The sequence below is a fragment of the Mauremys mutica genome, chromosome 23, assembly GCF_020497125.1.
Source record: "Mauremys mutica isolate MM-2020 ecotype Southern chromosome 23, ASM2049712v1, whole genome shotgun sequence".
Lineage (NCBI taxonomy): Eukaryota > Metazoa > Chordata > Testudines > Geoemydidae > Mauremys > Mauremys mutica.
Genome location: NC_059094.1, coordinates 10,813,560 through 10,833,076, shown reverse-complemented (window position 1 = coordinate 10,833,076; position 19,517 = coordinate 10,813,560). Strand labels below are relative to the sequence as shown.

General features: G+C 57.7%; 1 protein-coding gene across 1 annotated transcript; it reads left to right on the top strand.

Annotated features, from left to right (window-relative positions):
* Positions 1–6,183: 6,183 nt before the first annotated feature.
* LOC123355526 (digestive cysteine proteinase 2-like) lies at positions 6,184–17,910 on the top strand. The gene is made up of 11 exons (XM_044998096.1): positions 6,184–6,307; positions 7,411–7,467; positions 8,939–9,031; positions 9,842–10,014; positions 10,711–10,951; positions 11,855–12,056; positions 12,847–13,040; positions 14,299–14,390; positions 14,989–15,150; positions 16,099–16,288; positions 17,202–17,910. Exons 1-11 carry the CDS (start codon positions 6,256–6,258, stop codon positions 17,387–17,389), a joined length of 1,644 nt encoding a protein of 547 aa, XP_044854031.1. The 5' UTR covers positions 6,184–6,255; the 3' UTR covers positions 17,390–17,910.
* The last annotated feature ends 1,607 nt before the right edge of the window (positions 17,911–19,517 follow it).

Sequence of the window (19,517 nt, the reverse complement as noted above, 5' to 3'; positions counted from 1 at the left end):
TCTGATGGCCACGGTATGTCTGAAAATAAATTTCCCCTCCCAAATCCATGAATAGAACCCAGGAGTCCTGATTCCCTGCTCCTACAGACAAGGGTAGATCCCAAGGGTCCTGTCTCCTGACCCCCACCCCTCTCCTAGAACAAGGAAAAGAACCCAGGAGTCCTGACTCCCAGATCCCTCTGCTCTAATTAAAACACCATGCTCCCTCTCTACACAGTCATTTAATCAAACATGTTCTGAATCTATCCTATAGGACCTCCTATCACTTGACAACTTCCTATTGGTTGATCATTTCAATCAGTAGAGAACAGCAGCCAGCTCAGGGGTGGGGCGCGCCAGCTGGTTACCTGCTCAGAAAGCTATTCCCCTGCAGTTTTCAGTCCCCATACCCATCATTTACACTGGGATTCTTTTGGGCAGAGGCTGTCTCACGCTGTGTTTGGGAATCCCGCAGTGTCTTATCACTGCTAGCACAAGTTACTATGAGACAGCGTGGGCCCGTGGCTAAAACACTGCACTGGGATTCACGGCTCCTGGATCTGCCCTAGAGAGTGGGCACATTGTGTCCCCGCTCTGTGCCTCAGTTTCCCCTTATGTCTACTTCGATTTTAAGCTCTTTAGGGTAGGGACCGTCTCTCACTGTGTGTCTGGTCAGAGCCTGGCAAAACAGGGCCCTGGTCTCAGATGGGGCAGGGACTGGCACAATGGGGCCCTGATCTCAGTCGGAGCTGCACGAACAATAACTTAGCACCATTTCACCTACTTCTGGTGATTTAGAGAATCAAAGAATCATTGTCCCCAGACATGGTTTTTGCCCCCAAATAAAGACGAGTGGTTCTTACCTGGGCCCTGGGTCTGGGTTAGCAGTTGGGAATGTGGTCTGATCCCACCGCTGACACTAACCAGCGGGACAGTGCCGTTCAGGCAGATAACAAGTAATCATATTCGTCTATATCTGTGGCAATAGCCTCAGCACTGTGAGTGGCTGGTGGCTCAGGAGAGGAAAGGGAACCATGATAGAAACTTCCGGGCTTTTAACAGCAACGTACTTGCTGTTTAGATGGCAATAAGGTTCAATGGTTAGAATGACTGGGAGTCAGGATTCCTGAGTTTCATGCCCATTTCCAGGAGGGGGGAAGTCTAATGGGTTAGAGTGGGGGTGCTGGGAGTCAGGACTCCTGGGTTCTATCACAGCTCAGAGAGGGGAGTGGGGTGGAGCGGGGGGAAGCTGGGAGTTACGACTCCCCCATTCTCTCTTGTTCTGCCTCTTTTCTCCATCCGCGCTGGGGGACAGGAACCCTCCTCTCCCCTGGGGAGGTTTAGAAGCTCAGATGCTTTGAGATCCCAGCTGGATGGTGCTAAAACTGCCCATCCTCTGGGATAATAATATTTCCTAGAGCCAACTGACAATTTTTCAAGCAAATTTCAACCCAGGAGTCCTGACTCCCAGACCCCCCTGCTCTAACTTTTACACCTTATGCCCATCCCAGAGCCAGAAAGAAAACCCACAAATGCTAGCTGCAGCCCCCCTGTTCCAACTACCAGACGAGCTGTGTGTAGACACAGAGCTCACCAAGCTCACCTCACCGAGGGCTGGGATTGGCCAGAGCCGCATCCATCCCTGTATCTATCCAGCCGGCATCTCAGCGCCACGCCATGGTCCTGCCGGGACGGGGATATTCACAGTTTGGTGTCCCCAGCCTGGTGCGAGGTTTGCTCTGGGTTCCATGTGCCATTTCAGTCATACTAGGAGGCAGGATGTGGGCACCTGGGCCCCACGGAGCAGGTGAAGAGAGGTCCTGGTTCCTGTCCTATGAGAGGATCCCCATGTGGATGAGCTGTGAAGACGGGAGGAATCTGGAGTCATTTAACCCTGCCGGGACCCCAGAGGAGCAGCAATCTCAGGAACCCGAAGCCTGGCTGCCAAGGCTGGAGCAGGCCCCAGGATGCTGAGTGCCTCCCAGGCTGTGTGTTTGCCTGGCCCCGGGGAATGAGGTCTCATGGGAAACTAAGGGGAGCAGCTAATGTTACTTAGAGACCCTGCAGAAGACCTGGGAATGCCCAGAGGGACTCAGACGCCACGTGTGGGGCTGGGGGAAACATTGGAGCAGGGCTTAGACGCTTAGAGTCCCATCAATCTGATTACCCTCTTGCCTGCTTCTTTACAGTATGACTCGGAAGGGTCAGATGCTTTGCTCCCAGCACTTCTTCAGCAGAGGCAACGGGTTCGAGAGCCTGCCAGTAGCCAGGAACCTGACAAAAACACCTAGAGGTTCTGACCCACGAGTGCTCCCCTGCTCTAACCACCGGACCCCATTTCTCTCTTAGACAACAGGGCAAAAATGGGGGGGCACTGCCCCCTTCTGGAGAGAGAGTGTGTGTGTGTTGCACCTTCTCTAAGGTGATTCAAGTGTCCTGCACTGAACCCACCATGCTGGAAAGGAGCTGCTCCATCCAGAAAAGGGGCCGGCTGGGAATGTCTCTGCCCTGTCCTGACAGTAGACGCCTGTAAGGGAAACAAATCATTCTGGGTCATATGCCACCCGGCCCTGTCTGGTGGAATCGCCCCACGGGCTGGACCGCTGAGCAAATTGCTGCCTGGAGCCACCAGGGAGGGGCGGATCCAGTGCCCAGAGAATTGCACCCAGGGGAATGAGGAGCCAGAGTGTCATGTTCCAGGGTGACTTAGGAGCCTACCTCTGATTGACCCTCAGTGGGACTCCGGGCTCCTGGGTGACTTTTGAAAACTGGACTTAGGCTCGAGAGTTAGCCCGGACTCTGCTCCCGGGGTTGCCTCATCCCCCCTTCCATCCGCAGCGAAGAGCCTCTCACCCAGGCTGGAGGGGCTTTCAGCCCAGGCTGGCAGGGACAGCTGGGGGTGGAGCTCTGGGAACCCACCTGCTTCGCTAGTGCTAAGCTCCCGGGATCAAAAATCATGACATTGGCCCAAACGAGCATGAGATTTTTAAAGATGATATTGTGGGGGGGTTGGTGGTTCCAGTTTTCCCTGAGGACAATTAGTGTTGCTAAACTTACCAGGGAAGGGAATTTCAGCCTCCACTGCAGGAGCTCTCAGCCCCAAATCTGCCCACTCCCTGCCCAGCAATTAATCCTGTCCCCAACCTCCACCTCAATCTATCCCCCAGTTCCCCATCTGTTCAGCCCATTCCCCGCCCCCAAATCTGCCCAGCCCCTCCCCTCCCATTTCAGCCCCTATTTCCCCCTCCCCGAGTTCAACTACCCTCTCCCTCCCTCAGTTCAGCTCCCCTCACTGCCCCCTCAGTCCGATGGGAACTTCTGGGAAATCTTTGGGCAGCAAAACTTTTCAAACTAGACAGAATAACGTGCTAGAAATTAAACTTTTAGGAAGAGGCCTGGGCCAGAGGGTTTCCTGGGGACCTAAAATGTCTTTTCTTTCTCTGATTTCTAGGAGCTGTGAGTGGAAAAAACAATCCAGAATGAATTTTGCTGAGGCTCATTAACACACCATGTGGAAGAAGACTCCAACCTCTGGCCTATATTCCCATTGTTCCTCTTGACCGTCCGACACTGGACTCTGGCAATGGTGTTGTGACTACAGAATCCCCCGCTGGCTGCTGCAATAGCAACAACCCGTGACAGTTGCACAGATAGGGGCTGCCTTTCAGCGAGGCCGGCTTCACCTTCGGCCCCGTTCTCCCCTGCGTCAGTCTCTTGCCTTGCGATCCCCAAGCACCACTGCCGGGGGCAGCTCCTGCTCTTCCTCGTGCCCTTGACTTTGCACAGAGCGGTTCCTGGTGATACGCCGCTAGCGTAGGACTTCGCCGGAAATGCTCTGAGGGTTTATTGCTATGAGGCTCAGCAGATATTTTAGCCCTTCCAATTAACGAACGGAAGAGCCTGACTCCATCGGCGCCTGTCCTCTTGAGCAGCCCTGACAAACACCTTCAGGGGAAATAACCTGCATGTGCTAATGCAAAGAGTCCCTGCAGCTTCCTGGCTGCCAGAGACAAGGTGACCTGGACTCAGATCCCGTGTCCGTCCTGTGGCTGGTGTGAGAGGCTTCATGGCATCAAATCAGTTACTGGAGAATCTGGGTGTCTATTCCCCCTCTCGGCTAGTTGTCTCTTGCCTTGAACTTAGATCCTAAGTTCTTTGGGAAATGAACTGTCTTTACAGGGCCTAGCACAATGGGGCCGGGTCCTTGGCTGATGGCCAGATGCTCCCACAATACAAATATATCACTATTAATTCCTGAGGGTGCTCTTAAAATCAACAGCTCAAATTTCCGCTTTCACCCGCACTGCTGTAAAGCCCAAGTAACTCCATGGACCTCAGCGGAATCACACCAGCTTTACACCTGGGAAACAGAGCAGAATTTGGCCTGAATTAATTATGAGCATAAGCATGAGCCGGGAGGATCTGGCGGAAAGAGCAGAGTTCTTATCTTCTTTGTTTGGGGTTCCGAGGAACATACTGATTCAGCTGGCAGAGAAAGTGCTTGCCAGTGGCCTTGGCATGGAAACCAGCTGTAGCAAGTGGAGGGAGCGAAGGCTACCTGAGAATTAGTTACTAAGCATTTTCCTTTTTCTGCATTCTTTATTAGAATTAGACCAGCTGTTGCCACTGACTGAAAGCTCAGGGATGAGTCAGACACAAAGCGTTCAGCATCTCTCCAAGATCAGGGTTCATGGGGCGTGGGGATCAGCCTGGATGCTTCTACAGAGATTCTTAGCATCCTATGTTGGACCCCACATACAGCACGGAGACAAATTGCCAAAGGGGGCCACCAATTTTGGGTGTCCCCAAGTTGACTTCAGATGCCCAGCACCTCAGAAAACCTACAGTGTCTCAAGTTAGCCCCCTCACCCCAACTGATATCCCCAAAATGTCTGCTCTTAATGCCTAGAGAGATGGGTACAGCCAGGCTGCAGAAGGACAAATCGCGTTCTCCTCGACTGCTGGTTCCAACAGCCGATGGAAACAAATTGTGTGGAAGAGATAAATGAGTTGGGGGTCTTGAAGGAGCAATAGCCTGGGGTGACAGCACAATCTATTTGTCTCCGACACTGTGACCAAGTGGGAAAGTTCTTAATGTTTTCTCTGAATACTGTGTGGGTGCCTCAGTTTCCCCTATGCAGTTCCTAAGTATCTAGGTGGTGGGATAAGGGTGTGTGATTGTCACGGAGTCCTAGAGGGCCCGTGTGACGCTGTCCGCACAGAGAATGACTGACGCCCTGTCTCCTGGCAACTGATGGCCTGGGCCGCTCTCCTACAAAGGTGCCAACTGAAGGTGTTGGAGCACAAAGAGCTTAGGTGACCTCCTGGCCCGGGAAAGAGACAAAGACCAGAGGAGGGGCTGGAGAGTTTCAGTTTGGAGCTGGCTGGGGAAATGGAGTGGGGGCCAGATGGGGCTCTGGCCTCCCTGGCCCCAAGATGGACCCGACTAAGGGGTCCTGATCTCTGTACCTACAAGCTCTGTTTTGGACTGTGTTCCTGGCATCTAATAAACCTTCTTTTTCACTGGCTGGCTGAGAGTCACAACTGCAGAGTTGGGGTGCAGGGCCCACTGGCTTCCCCAGGACCCTGCCTGGGCGGACTCGCTGTGGGAAGCGCATGGAGGGGCAGAGGATGCTGAATGCTCCAAGGTCAGACCCAGGAAGGTGGAAGCTGCGTAAGCTTCTTGCCCTGGAGACAGTCTGCTCCCAGAGAGGAGGCTCCCCCAGAGTCCTGCCTGGCTTCGTAGGGCGTCGTTCCGGAGCATCGCCCCGTGACTCCGTGACAGACGCCCATCCCTGTAGTACTGAAACACCGGGCAAGTGAGATCTGCACGGTGAGATCCAGCATGTGCGGCGCCGCTTGCAGAGACTCAAGCACGGCCAACTTCTAGAGCTGTTCGTCCCCGCGAATGGGTGTTTCCAAGGTCTTCGAGTCGTCAATCCCCACACACACCAGTCCCCAGCCCAGGGACGGCTTCTTTCGGCCTTGATCTGTCCTACAGTGATTGTCTATCCATGGGCACGTGCTGAGCCGCTGCTTCCAACCCTGGACCTGCAGCAGCCAATAGGCTGGGTGCAAAGAAAGGACCAGGCCCTGCCCCTTCTCGATTCTTGAATTCAGGAGCATTTCTCTAACCCACCCACGGGGCAGGGCCGACTTTTCCCATTGGTTGACAGAGTCCCGGTGATTTACATCCAGCCTCTTTTTTAGGGGGCTTCTGGGAGGTTTGGCTCGCAAAGCGGGAGCGAGGGATCCCTGGCTGCGTGTGCTGCACCCATGGCGATCTTCGGGTGGATGCTGATTCTCCTGCGGTGGAGCTGTTGCTCAGGTGAGTTTATTTCCCTGCTAATCCCGCCCCACCCTGTACATTGGAGGCTACTGAAAAGGCACCGTGAGTGTGGTACTGGGCTATCTAGCCTAACCCTGGGGCGCTTGGTCCAAGAAAGCGGGGAGGTGGTGAATATTGCATTGTTCACGGTGCTTGCAGTCTTTTCCGTGACTCCAGAGGCCAGGCCCCGGCTGAGGGAGGCAGCGTGGGGGCTGCGTCCGACTGTCAGGCTGGCAGCTAGCGGCTGTGAGTCCCGTGGGGACTGTCTGCCTCCAGCAGCCTCTGTACAGAATCCCCCTTTATAGCCAGGCCCACCAAGTTCTGCCATGGCCTGCCCTGGGGCCAGTGGCACTCGGGGTGTGGTGGGAGTTTTCCCCGGCAGAAAGGGGGGGAGCGGAAGGGAGCAGGGGGTAGAAACTGAAAATCCAGGGAGCCTCTGGGGCCTCCCTCGTTCTGGCCTGGGCAGGGATATTCCCGTCCACGGTAGGTACAATTGCTTGCTGGGACAGTGAGTGCTGACATGAAGCAGCCGCTATCCACCAAGGTAGCCTCCACCCCAGACACTCGCTGGACTCTCTGGGACTGGCGGGTGCGTGTGATCACCGGGACCGGTCCCATTGGGCCCTCGGCCTTGGTCTGGGGGAGTGGGACCAGCAGGCATGGCATGATGTGTAGAGTCGTTAATTCTGGGGTCTAGCCCCTGCGCTGCTTTGGGGGGAGGGAGTCTGGGGGAGGGAGCGCCCCTACACAACTCTAGCACCCCCCCAAATCCCTGGCTTCTGCCTTCAGCACCCCCACTATAAACCTTGTTCCAGCCTGCGTGTGAACCCCAGGCATCTGGGAATCGTTTCAGGAGGTCACATCCCCAGTTTGGGATTGTCAGAGAGTCAAGAGCTTGTTAATGGGTCACCCCAGGTGATGAGCCACTCAGCTGTCTAACTCCCTGCCAGCTGGACTGCCCCTTGCACCAGGCTGGGATAGACACGGTGCATGGCCCCCGTAAAGCTGTGCAGGCTTCACGTCCTTTCAGCTTCCCTGGGCTGGTCTAGGTGGGGAATGACGTGGCTGCCAGGAAGGGGAATAAGATGACCCTTCTCTTCCAGGAGCCGAGGGCAACCTGCAGCCAGTCCCCAAATTCGGAGATGTCTATCACGTTACAGGTAATGCTCCGGGAGCATGTAATGGGGGCTGGGGGCTGTCCCAGGGAGGTGGTGTCTTAAGGATGGGAGTTCTGAGGCTTAATCAGCATTTGCAAAGTGCTTGGAGATCCTGGCTGGAAGGTGCTGTAGAATCACCCAGGGACAGATCTGCACAGGTATTTAATGCAGATAGGGGCTGCCTTAGGTTGGGTACCTAACTCCCCCTGGAAAGCAATGGGAGCTGGTTAGGTGCTTATCTGCAGCTGTGGGCACCTAAATACCTTTGAAAATGTGGCCCAAAGTACTTTGGCAGGGCAGAAGTGGGGCTCGGCTCCCAGTCAAGCTTAGCCTGGCGTCTGGGTGCAAGGGTTGGGTGGGGAGGGGGTTAGCTCTTCTCTTGAGAGGTCAGACATATCTGGCTTGAGAAATCAGTCCCCTCCAGGTCCGGGATGTGTTCCAGCCACCAAAGCTGGGTCTCGGATTCAAATCAGACCGCCCCCTCCCCCAGTCACACAATGCAAAGGAGTGCAGCTTCAAGGCCCTGTTAGAATACTGTTGTCCAGGTTCGTTCCAGCTGTATATTTTGAAAGACGGTTGCACCTCCTCTATTTACAGGGGTCCGGCCACGGTCGGTGTTTGAATGCCACACTCCCGTGTACAATTCCAAAGAGAAGGGAGGAAAGTAATTCTGTAGAAGCCGAGAGAGATATCACCCTGCACACTCAGAGCTGCAGGCTCACGTGCCGCAAAGGCAGGAGAGGGCTGGTGTGTTCCCTCCCCACTGTTCTCATCAGCTTGGTTTCCAGGACTGCTGACATTATGCACTGCAGCACAGCTCTTTGGGGGCCGAGGGAGGAGCCTTCCACTCCCATTTCTCAGTGCACTAGGAAGGAGGTGCATATAATCTTGTTCAACGACATCTTGAAACAACCTTAGATTCCCCCGTCCCCACCTCTAGCCCCTTTTGGACCCTGGCAAAATGAGCTTTTTCGCCTCGGGGGTGGTTTGGACAGGACCCCTATTGAGACGAACTTACAACCTCCTCCTAGCTGGGCCAGGGCCCTGGGCCCCCTCCCGACAAGCTCTCACGAGAAGGGATGTCTCTGGGGACTGAAATTTACCTCTGTGCTGCCCCATCCCCTGCAACCTCTGTCGTGAATTCGCAGCCCTTAATGATTTGCTGTGCAAATGCTGAACCACGAAACCAGGTTAGAGAACATTGGGCCAACCCCTTACTTGGCTTTTATACCTTCAGGGAGAGTTTGCCTGGGTACAGGGTGAGCCGGGGCTCAGGATTAGGCTCCTGTGTTTAAAATCAGCAGGTGGGTTGCTCTTAGCTGTCCCTGCATTGGCCCTGCAGCTGGGGAGCGCTGTCTGACTGCATGGGCGAGGCTGGCACACCATCGCTAAAGCGATTAACTAGAGATACGACCTGGTCCCTCGGTCTCTATGGGACAGGCTAACCTGGCTCCTGTCACCTTGTGTCCTGCAGGGGTTATCAGCCTGCCCTATGCTGAAATCAAGGAGCCCTTCGAAGCCTGGTACAACCTGAGCGGAGGCCAGAGCCGCATCCAGTATTACCACGGTAGGTCACCTGGATGCCGTTGGGGCAGCGGTCCAGGGAGGCAGCGTCCTTTCCCCCTTACGCACAGTGAATGGATTCCCCATGTCTGGCTGCACGGCCGGGCTCTCTCCTCTGAGTGCAGCTAGTGCTGCGGACGGGTCTCTGTCTCAGCCCGCCTGGAGAGGCAGCACCTGGGCCAGGGACCCGCCGGCTAAGACGCGAGCAGTTTAAGTTCTGTGGTGCCGATAAACTGAGCTTCTAGTGCTTGCTCCGGGGTGCAGCGAGCGAGGAGCTTTGGATCTGGCCCCAGCATGGTACCAGAGCTGAGGTCCTGACACAGGCAGCCCCCCAGTGAAGCCGGGGGGTGTCAGAGCGGGAAATCCAAGCCAGGGCGCTCGGGATTAGGCCCACAGCTCTAGTTTATTCCGTGATTCTTTGCTCAAAGGCGGTTCATGGCTTCAGGTCACAGCTGCTGCAACTAAGCTGGCCCCCCTCCCCTGTCCAGCAAGCCGGCTTCTCCTCTCCACGCCTGCCAGCAGCACACCAGGGCAGCGCCACTGGCGAACGAGTGCTGAGCAGGAGGGGAGCCCCCGTGAGCACCCCATTTACTCCTACTTAGCAGCTCGGGGGAGCCCCACTGCAGTGAGTGCCGGGGCATAGGAGGCTACCCCTAGCCCCCGGCACGGCCCGCGTCTCCCCAACGCCCGTCGCTCAGCACAGAGTGACGCTTGCCTCTGTTACGCGTCCCCTTGCCCTCAGGGAGGGCGGGAGCGCCCGCAGCGCTCTTGTAGCCCTCGGTGGTAACTGCTTGCCCTGGGTGCGTCCCTGCAGGCCAAGTGATCACGTACCAGCTTGGCGCTCTGCAGCCATTCGGCGCCAGTTTCAAGGTGACCCCAGAAACCACAGAAACCCAGGCGAATGTTCGGAAGTGCTTCCGGGTCAACGGCACGGCCGGGGATCTCATCAGCCCCCAGAGCGTCTTCCCCCGCCTGGACGGCTTCGAGGTGAGCCCGTGTCTCACGGGACCTGCCAAAGAAGGGCCCCGGATGCCAGGCATCCTGCTCGGCGAATGGGCTCTTCCCCCCCACACACACACACACCAGGAGACCCTTTAGCTACCTCACCCTGCTCCATAGCACAGGGCCATTGGCACACGCGTCATGGGGCTCGGCGGCAGACTAGTGCATGATGGGTAATAGCGCCAGCACACCCCTTCCCCTGCCAGCGATGTGACAAGCACAGGGCCAAATCCAGCCCTGCCCTGAGCACGGTGCATCGCCACTCAAGCCGGCGGAGCTTGCGCCAGGGCTGGCTGTGGGTCAAACTGTCCCTCCCACGGGTGCACAAGTGGAAAGGGGTCCGGGGAAGCCTGCCCCCATCCCCCCGTACACCCTGAGCACGGGCCAGGGGTAATCAGCTGAAGGGGGATGGGGACTTCCCCCTTTGTGCGCCCCCGGGGAGAATATCCCCCCAAGAGGGGAGGACTGGCCCGCGTCTAGACTTCCAGCCCCGAGGTGCGAGCTTGGCCCTGACTGCGGCACAGGGAGCCTCCGTCCTGCGGCTCAGAGCGTGCACAGCTGCTGGCCAGGACGCCGTGGGCAGCGCCTGGCGTGTGCACCGCGGAGGATCTCTCTTGCTCCGGCAGTTAGCTGGCCCGCCTCATCCAGAAACATTGCCCCTAACGCCCGCTGCCTCCCCAGCCCGTGCGGGAGGAGTCCTACAAAGGGCAGCTCTGCACCGTGCTGCAGAGCGTGTCCTACTGGGGCCGGAAGAAGAACGTCTACACCCTGTGGGTGGCCAGCTCCGCCGACGGCCCCGTGCCCGTCCACTACGAGATGCGGGGCTTCAACAGCCTGCTGGGCTCCCACTACGACAAGTACGAGATCGACTACAGCAACTTCACCCGCAGCTACCCGGCCGAGGTCTTCAGCCTCCCACACGGTAAGTGCACTGCTGCCCTGGGCTTCCGCCACCGCACCCATCACTGCGGCATGGGACCGTAGATCCAGGTGAGACACCGCCCATCCCCTCCATACCATGCATGCGCTTCAGCAATACCTGGCCACACCGCAGGCAAACACCAGGCAAAGGGGTTGGTGAACACTGATGTAACCCTCCCCTCCCCCAACTCGAAGGGAATTACTCCAGATTAACAGCCATGTACCAGCACAATCTGGCCGCCTCTCTACCTATAGGCCAACCACAACTTTATACTGCAGCAAGAAGTGAATTTGTGAAGATGCAGCTTGATTTATGATTGACAGAGAGAGAGAGTCCAGCGGAGGGCAACGAAAATGATTAGGGGGCTGGGGCACATGACTTACGAGGAGAGGCTGAGGGAACTGGGATTGTTTAGTCTGCAGAAGAGAAGAATGAGGGGGGATTTGATAGCTGCTTTCAACTACCTGAAAGGGGGTTCCAAAGAGGATGGATCTAGACTGTTCTCAGTGGTAGCAGATGACAGAACAAGGAGCAATGGTCTCAAGTTGCAGTGGGGGAGGTCTAGGTTGGATAATAGGAAAAACTTTTTCACTAGGAGGGTGGTGAAGCACTGGGATGGGTCACCTAGGGAGGTGATGGAATCTCCATCCTTAGAGGTTTTTAAGGCCCGGCTTGACAAAGCCCTGGCTGAGATGATTTAGTTGGTGTTGGTCCTGCTTTGAGCAGGGGGTTGGACTAGATGACCTCCTGAGGTCCTTTCCAACCCTGATATTCTATGATTCTATGATCAGATACAGTCAATCCTGCTCTTGATAACCTTTGCCCTGCCAGTCTGCTCCAGGGATAATCTGTGCCTGCCACAAACTTGTCCATGACAGTTGCTTCTGCCTCTGTCCTTTCTAGGTCTAAAATGCGAGCACTGGCCTGGCGCAGGGCCGGAGCACCAGATCCTGGCCAACCCAATGCAGGAATTTGTCGGGAGAATTAGAGAAACAGACAGAGTCCATCACCGGCTGTTCCACCACTACAAGGAGAAGTTCGGGAAAACATACAGCACCGAGAAGGAGATGGAACACAGGAAACGCACCTTCATCCACAACATGAGGTACGGGGCTATCTGGGAATGGAAAGGAGGAACAAGAGGGTTTGTTTAAACATCTCAAAGAATGTTTCTCAATGAAGCAAAAAACTGGTTGCTTGATAGAAATGTCTTCTAATAACCATGGAAGAGACTCCTGCCCGGCCTGTGTGGGGCTGCGCTGGGGTACTCTCTTGACATGCCCTCATGTCGTATGCCTGGAACGAACCCAGGACACAGTGTGACTGTGATTTTTGGTTGCTGTTCTTTGGGTGTACAGCTCGAGAGTTCGGGACTCTCGGCCCATGCTGAAAATCCGGCCCCAAGTGTCTCCAGCTGGGCACCCCAAAAAAATCCAGGGGTTGGGACTGGAAAGTTGGGCTGCAAACCGCTGGCCTCTCCCACCCCACGTGGAGCAGCCCCAAGCTGAGGGAATTCCCCAGACCGCTAGAAGTGATGCAGGCTGAGTCTCTTGCATGACATTTCCCCCGCCCCACCCCCAAGAGCATCTTAGAGGGTCTGCATCACGGCCCATGGAGCCTGACCCAGATACTGTCCCAGGCCCTTCCCTCTCGTTACAGGGCTGAGCTTCTCCGGGCTCCAGACTAGGGGTCTCCAATCAGCTACCCTCAGCAGGTGGGAGGAGGAGGTGGCTTCTTCTGGGATTGCTTCTCCCATGCGCCCTGGCATGGCTAGGAGCCTCCCATGCTGGTGATGATTGTTTGGTTTTTGGGGGTTACTGGCTGCAGGGAGGGTGGCCACAAGCCAGTGCTGCTGCCCGGCTCCCGCTCTCTTCACATCATCCGTCCCCTCCCAGGTACGTCCACTCCAAGAATCGGGCCAACCTGCCCTACAAACTGGTGCTGAACCACCTGGCCGACCGCACCCCGGAGGAGATGGCCGTGCTGCGGGGGCGGCTAAAGAGCGGGGCCCCCAACAACGGGCAGCCGTTCCCGTCCGAGGGATACAAGAGCCTCGTCCTTCCGGAGAGCCTGGACTGGAGGCTGTACGGTGAGCGAGACAGGCCAGGCTCTGCCTCTCATTGTAACCTGCCAATGGTGCAGCAGGGAGGCCAAGCGCTGCCCAGGGGCTCGTCTGGAGCCGCTGCATAGGACAGGCTAAGAAGGGAAACAGGTCCCAGAGAAAACTAGCTCTGATGCACTGAGAGTTCCCTGCCTCCTCCTGACCAGAGCTAGCATAACCCAAACTAAGGGCACAGGCCTCTGTCCCTCTCTAGCGGCCGGGCCATAGGGTTCCCTGCCTCCTCCTGACCAGAGCTAGCGAAACCCAGACTAAGGGCATGGGCCTCTGTCTCTCTCTAGTGACTGGGCCATAGGGTTCCCTGCCTCCTCCTGACCAGAGCTAGCGAAACCCAGACTAGGGGCATGGGCCTATGTCCCTCTCTAGCGACTGGGCCGTAGGGTTCCCTGCCTCCTCCTGACCAGAGCTAGCATAACCCAAACTAAGGGCATGGGCCTCTGTCCCTCTCTAGCGACTGGGCCGTAGGGTTCCCTGCCTCCTCCTGACCAGAGCTAGCGAAACCCAGACTAGGGGCATGGGCCTCTGTCCCTCTCTAGCGGCCGGGCCATAGGGTTTCCTGCCTCCTCCTGACCAGAGCTAGCGAAACCCAGACTACGGGCATGGGCCTCTGTCTCTCTCTAGCGACTGGGCCGTAGGGTTCCCTGCCTCCTCCTGACCAGAGCTAGTGAAACCCAGACTAAGGGCATGGGCCTATGTCCCTCTCTAGCGACTGGGCCGTAGGGTTCCCTGCCTCCTCCTGACCAGAGCTAGCGAAACCCAGACTAGGGGCATGGGCCTATGTCCCTCTCTAGCGACTGGGCCGTAGGGTTCCCTGCCTCCTCCTGACCAGAGCTAGCGAAACCCAGACTAAGGGCATGGGCCTCTGTCCTTCTCTAGCAGCCGGGCCGTAGGGTTTCCTACCTCCTCCTGACCAGAGCTAGCGAAACCCAGACTAGGGGCATGGGCCTCTGTCTCTCTCTAGTGACTGGGCCGTAGAAGGGGTTTGAGTCTCACGCGGCCTCCACCTAATGGAGCAGGTCTTTTCGCTCAGGCAGCAGTGGTGGCTGTTTTAAGCTCTGAGGGTCCCAGGTTCAAGCCCCACAAAGGGCCAAAGTGCGCTCCGTTACTCTCCGCGAAAAGGAACTTTTCTGTAAAATGGCCACTTTCCCATGGAAGAATGTGGGAGACGTTAAAAACCCCAAATGACCTCACCGCAAACCCTCCTGCCCTGTAACCCCTCCCTCCCCAGGCGCTGTGACCCCAGTGAAGGACCAGGCCGTGTGCGGCTCCTGCTGGAGCTTTGCTACCACCGGGGCGATGGAGGGCGCCCTGTTCCTCAAGGTGAGAGCCCAGCTGCCTTGCGTGTCCAGGGAGGGAGCAGTGCAGCGTCTCCGAGGCAGGCTGGGGCATCGGAGCCCACACCCACTTCTCAGGCTCCTGCCACTAGTCTGGAGCCTCTGGGCTGCTGGGGTGGAGAATCCGCCCCCCCGGCCGAGCCGCACGGGCCTGGCAGTTAAGGTCGGAGCCCTGAAGGGGAACATGGCCTTGCTCCGTGCCATGGGTGACCTCTGGCGCCTGACCAAGAGCAGCTACGAGATGTGGAGCATGGTGTGTCTGGTCCTGCTAGACACAACATGCCTGGGAAGCGGAGGCCACCCCTTACTGGGGAGAGGAAGCAATTGGGGGGGTGGGAATCATCCTTGAATGGGACAGTGGGCAGACGGGCACACTCCAGCGACACCCCCCCGTGCGCAGGCCCTGGGTGGAGGCAGTGCCCACAGGGAACCTTTGGTGCTTTTGGCTGGAGGAGGGAGACAACTAACCCCTCTGTGAGCTGGGGGTGGAGGAGCCCCAACCCCCCTCTCCTCTGGGCTTTGTGCATTACTGGGACTCTGCATCTCTCATCCGGGACCCTGACTTTCTCCTGGCTGCCCCCCAGACCGGAGTGCTGACCCCGCTGTCCCAGCAAGTCCTGATCGACTGCTCGTGGGGCTTCGGGAACCACGCCTGCGACGGCGGCGAGGAGTGGCAGGCGTACGAGTGGATCAAGAAGCACGGCGGCATCGCCAGCACCGAGTCCTACGGGCCGTACATGGGCCAGGTGAGCGCTGGGCCGGCGTCGGAGGAAAGCCCGGAGCCGTTCGGGGGGAGATTCTGGGAAGGCCTTCGGGGCGCTGGGCACCCTCGTGCCTGCTGTCTCCATGGGGGTTGAGGGTGCTTCGTACCCTATCTGGGGCATGCACGGGCCACTTCAGACACTGCCAGAGGCAAGACGGCCTTGTGGTTAAATCAGGCTCCCTCTGTGACCCTAGGCAGCTTGCCCCAGGCCAGACTGAACAGGGCCGGATTTCCCATAGGCGCAGTAGGCCCGTGCCTAGGGGCAACTGGGGGCAACACACAGGGGAGCTGTAGGCAGTGGGGGCGCTGAAGATGCTGTGCCTAGGGGTGCGTAAGGTGTAAATCCGGCCCTGGTGCTAAGCAGCTGCAGAGCCCCCTGCCATCCAGTGCAGATGGGGGTTCTGAGCACCTCCGGAAAGCAGAACCGCCGCCCTCCTTCCCTGCCTCAGCTCTGCGGCCGTAAAATGGACTCAGCCCTGCCCTGCGTCCCAGGCTGGCTGAGATGTCACAGCGCCGGGGGCTGCGTCGGTACCAGACAGGAGAGCAGCGAGGCAGGCGCTCCCCCCCTGCAGCCCCTCGTGCAGGAGCGGGACTTCTCCCGCGTGAGCCGCTCCATTGAACTCGAGGAGATGATGGCTGTGTGCGGTCACTGACTCAGCCTAACCCCGGCGGTGGCTGGAGGGGGCCTGTAGACCCAAACCCCTGACACAGGATGGAGGAGATTTGGGTTTAGTGTTTCTCCAGCAGGACCAGTGGAACTTCCTCCTTAGCCAGGGGGATCGTTAACAGACTGGGTGGGCCAGCGCCTGCCTTGTCTGCTCTGCCATGGTAGCCAGATGGTGCCATGCAGGCGTCTGGCTGAAGGGCAGGGCTCTGGATTTGGCTGCAGTAGCCTTGTCACCCAGTTCTCGCCCCGGTCTTTCCCCTCCAGAATGGGTACTGCCACTACAACCAGTCTGAGCTCATAGCCAAGGTCGCTGGCTACATCAACGTAGACCCCGGGAACGTCACCGCCCTGAAAGCGGCGCTCTACAAGCACGGCCCGGTGGCTGTGAACATCGACGCCTCCCCCAAGTCCTTTGCCTTCTATGCCAACGGCGTCTACTATGAACCTGCCTGCGGTGAGTCTGGGGGAGCGCCGGGGGCTCTGCTGGGGGAGGACTTTGCTGGTCTCGAATTGGACAAAGCCAGGTTCCCTGCGGGCAGAAACAGCTGCATTGATTCCTGCCACACCTTGATCAGACCCGTGGTGCAGCTCATCTAGGATCCTGTTAATTAATCATAACATCACACAGCCTTGTGATTGTGATTGTGTTATTTCCCTTGGCCTCCATGTGTTCCTGTGAGCTCCAGATCTAACAGAGGTAACTCTGCTGAACTTGAGGCTGGAGCCGCCAGGGCCAGGTCCTCGAGGGTGCAACATAACATCACTAAAACTAACTTCCAATAAAAATAAAGGCTACAGTCCCACCCCCACCTCCCCCAGCTGCTTCAGAGGGAGGAGCAAGAAACTCCTCATGGAACAGCCTACCCATGGGGGGAGCTTTTACCCTACCCCCATACAGAGCATGACTGCCTACTGCCCTAGAGCAGGAGGATTCATAACTCTTCTCTTTTATCCTGCCTCACCTAACTGCGGCTGTTCCTTCTCTACGTCCAATCTGCGAACTCTTGCTAAACTCCTGGCCTCCGGGATATCCTGTGGCAATGAGTTCCGCAGGCTAATTAGGCATTGCATTAAAAAGCATGTTTTAAAATGTTTCCTTTCTTAATTCATTGGGCAGCCCCTTGTTCCTGGGTGACACTGACCTTCCCTGCCACTCATTATCTCACACCCCTTTTTATAGCCCCCCCTCTTATTCATTCCCCTCTACACTAACTCCTAAAAGGCAGTTACACGATGAATATAGGAAGACATGTAGGGTGGTTCCTCTGCACAGGGCATGGCCTGCTGGCCTCCTGCGGGCGGGACCCCACAGCCCTGTCTCTCACCTCCCAACAGAGGGAGGCTAAATCTCCTCTCCTTTCTCCTAGGAAACAAGAGCACAGAGCTGGACCACGCGGTGCTGGCCGTGGGCTACGGAGTCCTGCAAGGGGAGAGCTACTGGCTCATCAAAAACTCCTGGTCCACCTACTGGGGTAACGCCGGCTACATCCTCATGTCCATGCGGGACAACAACTGCGGGGTGACGACGGCAGCAACGTACCCGGTCCTGGCCTGAGCGCGGACGCTGCGTGCAGGGCCTGTTCCCCCAGCCTTGCCCGAGAGACCAGCCAGCCCTGGGGAGAGAGACCCACTCAGCTGCCTCTGGCTGAACTCCAGCTACCTGAACCCATTGGAGGCCTGACAGCAACTCTCTGGCTGGGGCAGGTCGCTCCTGGCGTGTTGCTTTAATACCCACATAGCTTCAGCTGGTTCCCTCAAGGCCCTGTGAGAGGCTGGGTGGTCTCCAAGCTGAGGGGCCCCCTGCACCTCACACCACCTCGGAACAGTCGCTCCGCAAGGCGGGGGCCGTGCTGATGTGTCTCTACGCATCACGGACACCTGCCGCCGTCGCCGTGCTTATAGCGTGTCAAGCGGTGAGTGGCGGGAGGGCGAGCCACAGACGCTGGGGGCAGAGGGAGAGCTAAGCATGGCCGCTGCTGGGCGACGGGGATAGATGCCAGCACAGCTGGCGTCTCTGCTACACTGCGCAGCAGAAGGCTGCTGGATGCAGGGAGAGCGCCAGGACAATAAACTCTAGGGGAGAAGTTTGCCGTGTCTGTGTGTTTGGGGGGCGGGTGGGGGAGCTGGGGGAAGCAGGGTTTGGCCGGGCCTTGCCCTCGCTGCTGCCCGACGCTGCCCCAGGGAGCGGAGCAGGGCACCCCTCCTGCTGGGGGCAGTCGCAAGGCAGGGCACGTGGCACCTCTCAAACCCAGCGTTCCTACAACCCTGCGGGGGCCTCTCCATGGGAGGGGTGAGGGGAAAGGCCTGGCAGCGCAGGGCTCCTCGACCCACTGCTGCCCTCGCCCATGGCTCATCCAGCCCGGCTCCTGCTACCAGCCAGACTCACTCAGTGGGGAGGGGTCGCTCTAGGTCAGTGGAGAGTCCGAACAGCTGCATGCCCCGGGCTGGCGTGAGTCAGGATTGCTCCAGGGCCAGCAGCGGAGCTGTGCCAGTTTATCCCCACTGAGGTTCTGTCCCTGTGCCACAGGGGTCACTCACCTCCTTGTGGCCGCATCGGGGGATTAGCTCCACTCCAGTCTGCCACCCCCTTCTTCGCAGCGTGCCCCCCACCCCCAGAACTCAGGGTGCCCCCTCTTTGTGGTTCAGCCCTCTGGCCGGGCCACTATCGTCCTCCCCTTCCAGGGTACCAAAGTCCCCCTGGCTCAGCTGTCCTCACGCCACTCCAGACAGCCTGGTGGGGGACCCTGGGCCAGCCCATTGTGCCGGGGCCGGACCCTATGCCTGCTTGCTCCTAGACCCTGTTGCCGCCTATCAGGTTAATTGTGCTAACAACCTGTTCTGCCTTGGGTGGGGTGGGCCTGCCATCACCCCCTGGGTATAGGCACTGCCTCACTCAGGGGTGTCCTTCCCTCCAGGGAACCCCTTGGACACTGTCTGGAGGGACACCTGCATCCAGGGGTGAAATGGCCAGTGGGGGCCTGATCAGACACGGCCTGTGATTTCGGGTTCAAGGAAACTTCCCAGAGTTAAGAGGACTTCCTGGGCTGGGGCTGAAGGAGAGGGCTGGGGGCGGGATCAGGTGTCTGCAACATTAGCCAGGCAAAGAGCAACACTCCCAGGTACACAGTGGCAGAGCAGGTACAGCCTGGGTTCACCTGGAGGACAGCCCACCAGTTATCCACTCAAGGAGCAACCGAATAAACATCACAAGAACATTCCGGTTCTACCAAAACTACTCCACTGGTGTGATGAACCTCAGCCAAACCTCAGCCCACCAGTGGCTGGCTTATACCTCAGCTGGGGCTGACCAGAACTTTGCATACAGCTCCCCTAAACCAATTCCCCTTCCAGTCTCCACCGGCCTGACCTGGCTCAGGACACACAGATTTCCGACGAAGTGGGTATTCACCCACGAAAGCTCATGCTCCAATACGTCTGTTAGTCTCTAAGGTGCCACAGGACTCTGCTGCTTTTACAGATTTCTGTTTGCGCCCAGCACCTGAACTTTGCCCCGGCCCTACTTTGCCTGGCAGCATTGCTGACCTATTTCCAGTAACAAAGGAACAGCGAGAGCACAGGCTGTCACGTTCTGCGACGGGAGCGAGAAAACCAGTGAGCTGCACCGAGGAGTCCGCCCCAGAGTCCCCCCCAGTCCCCAAAATGCCCTGACGGATGTCAAGGCT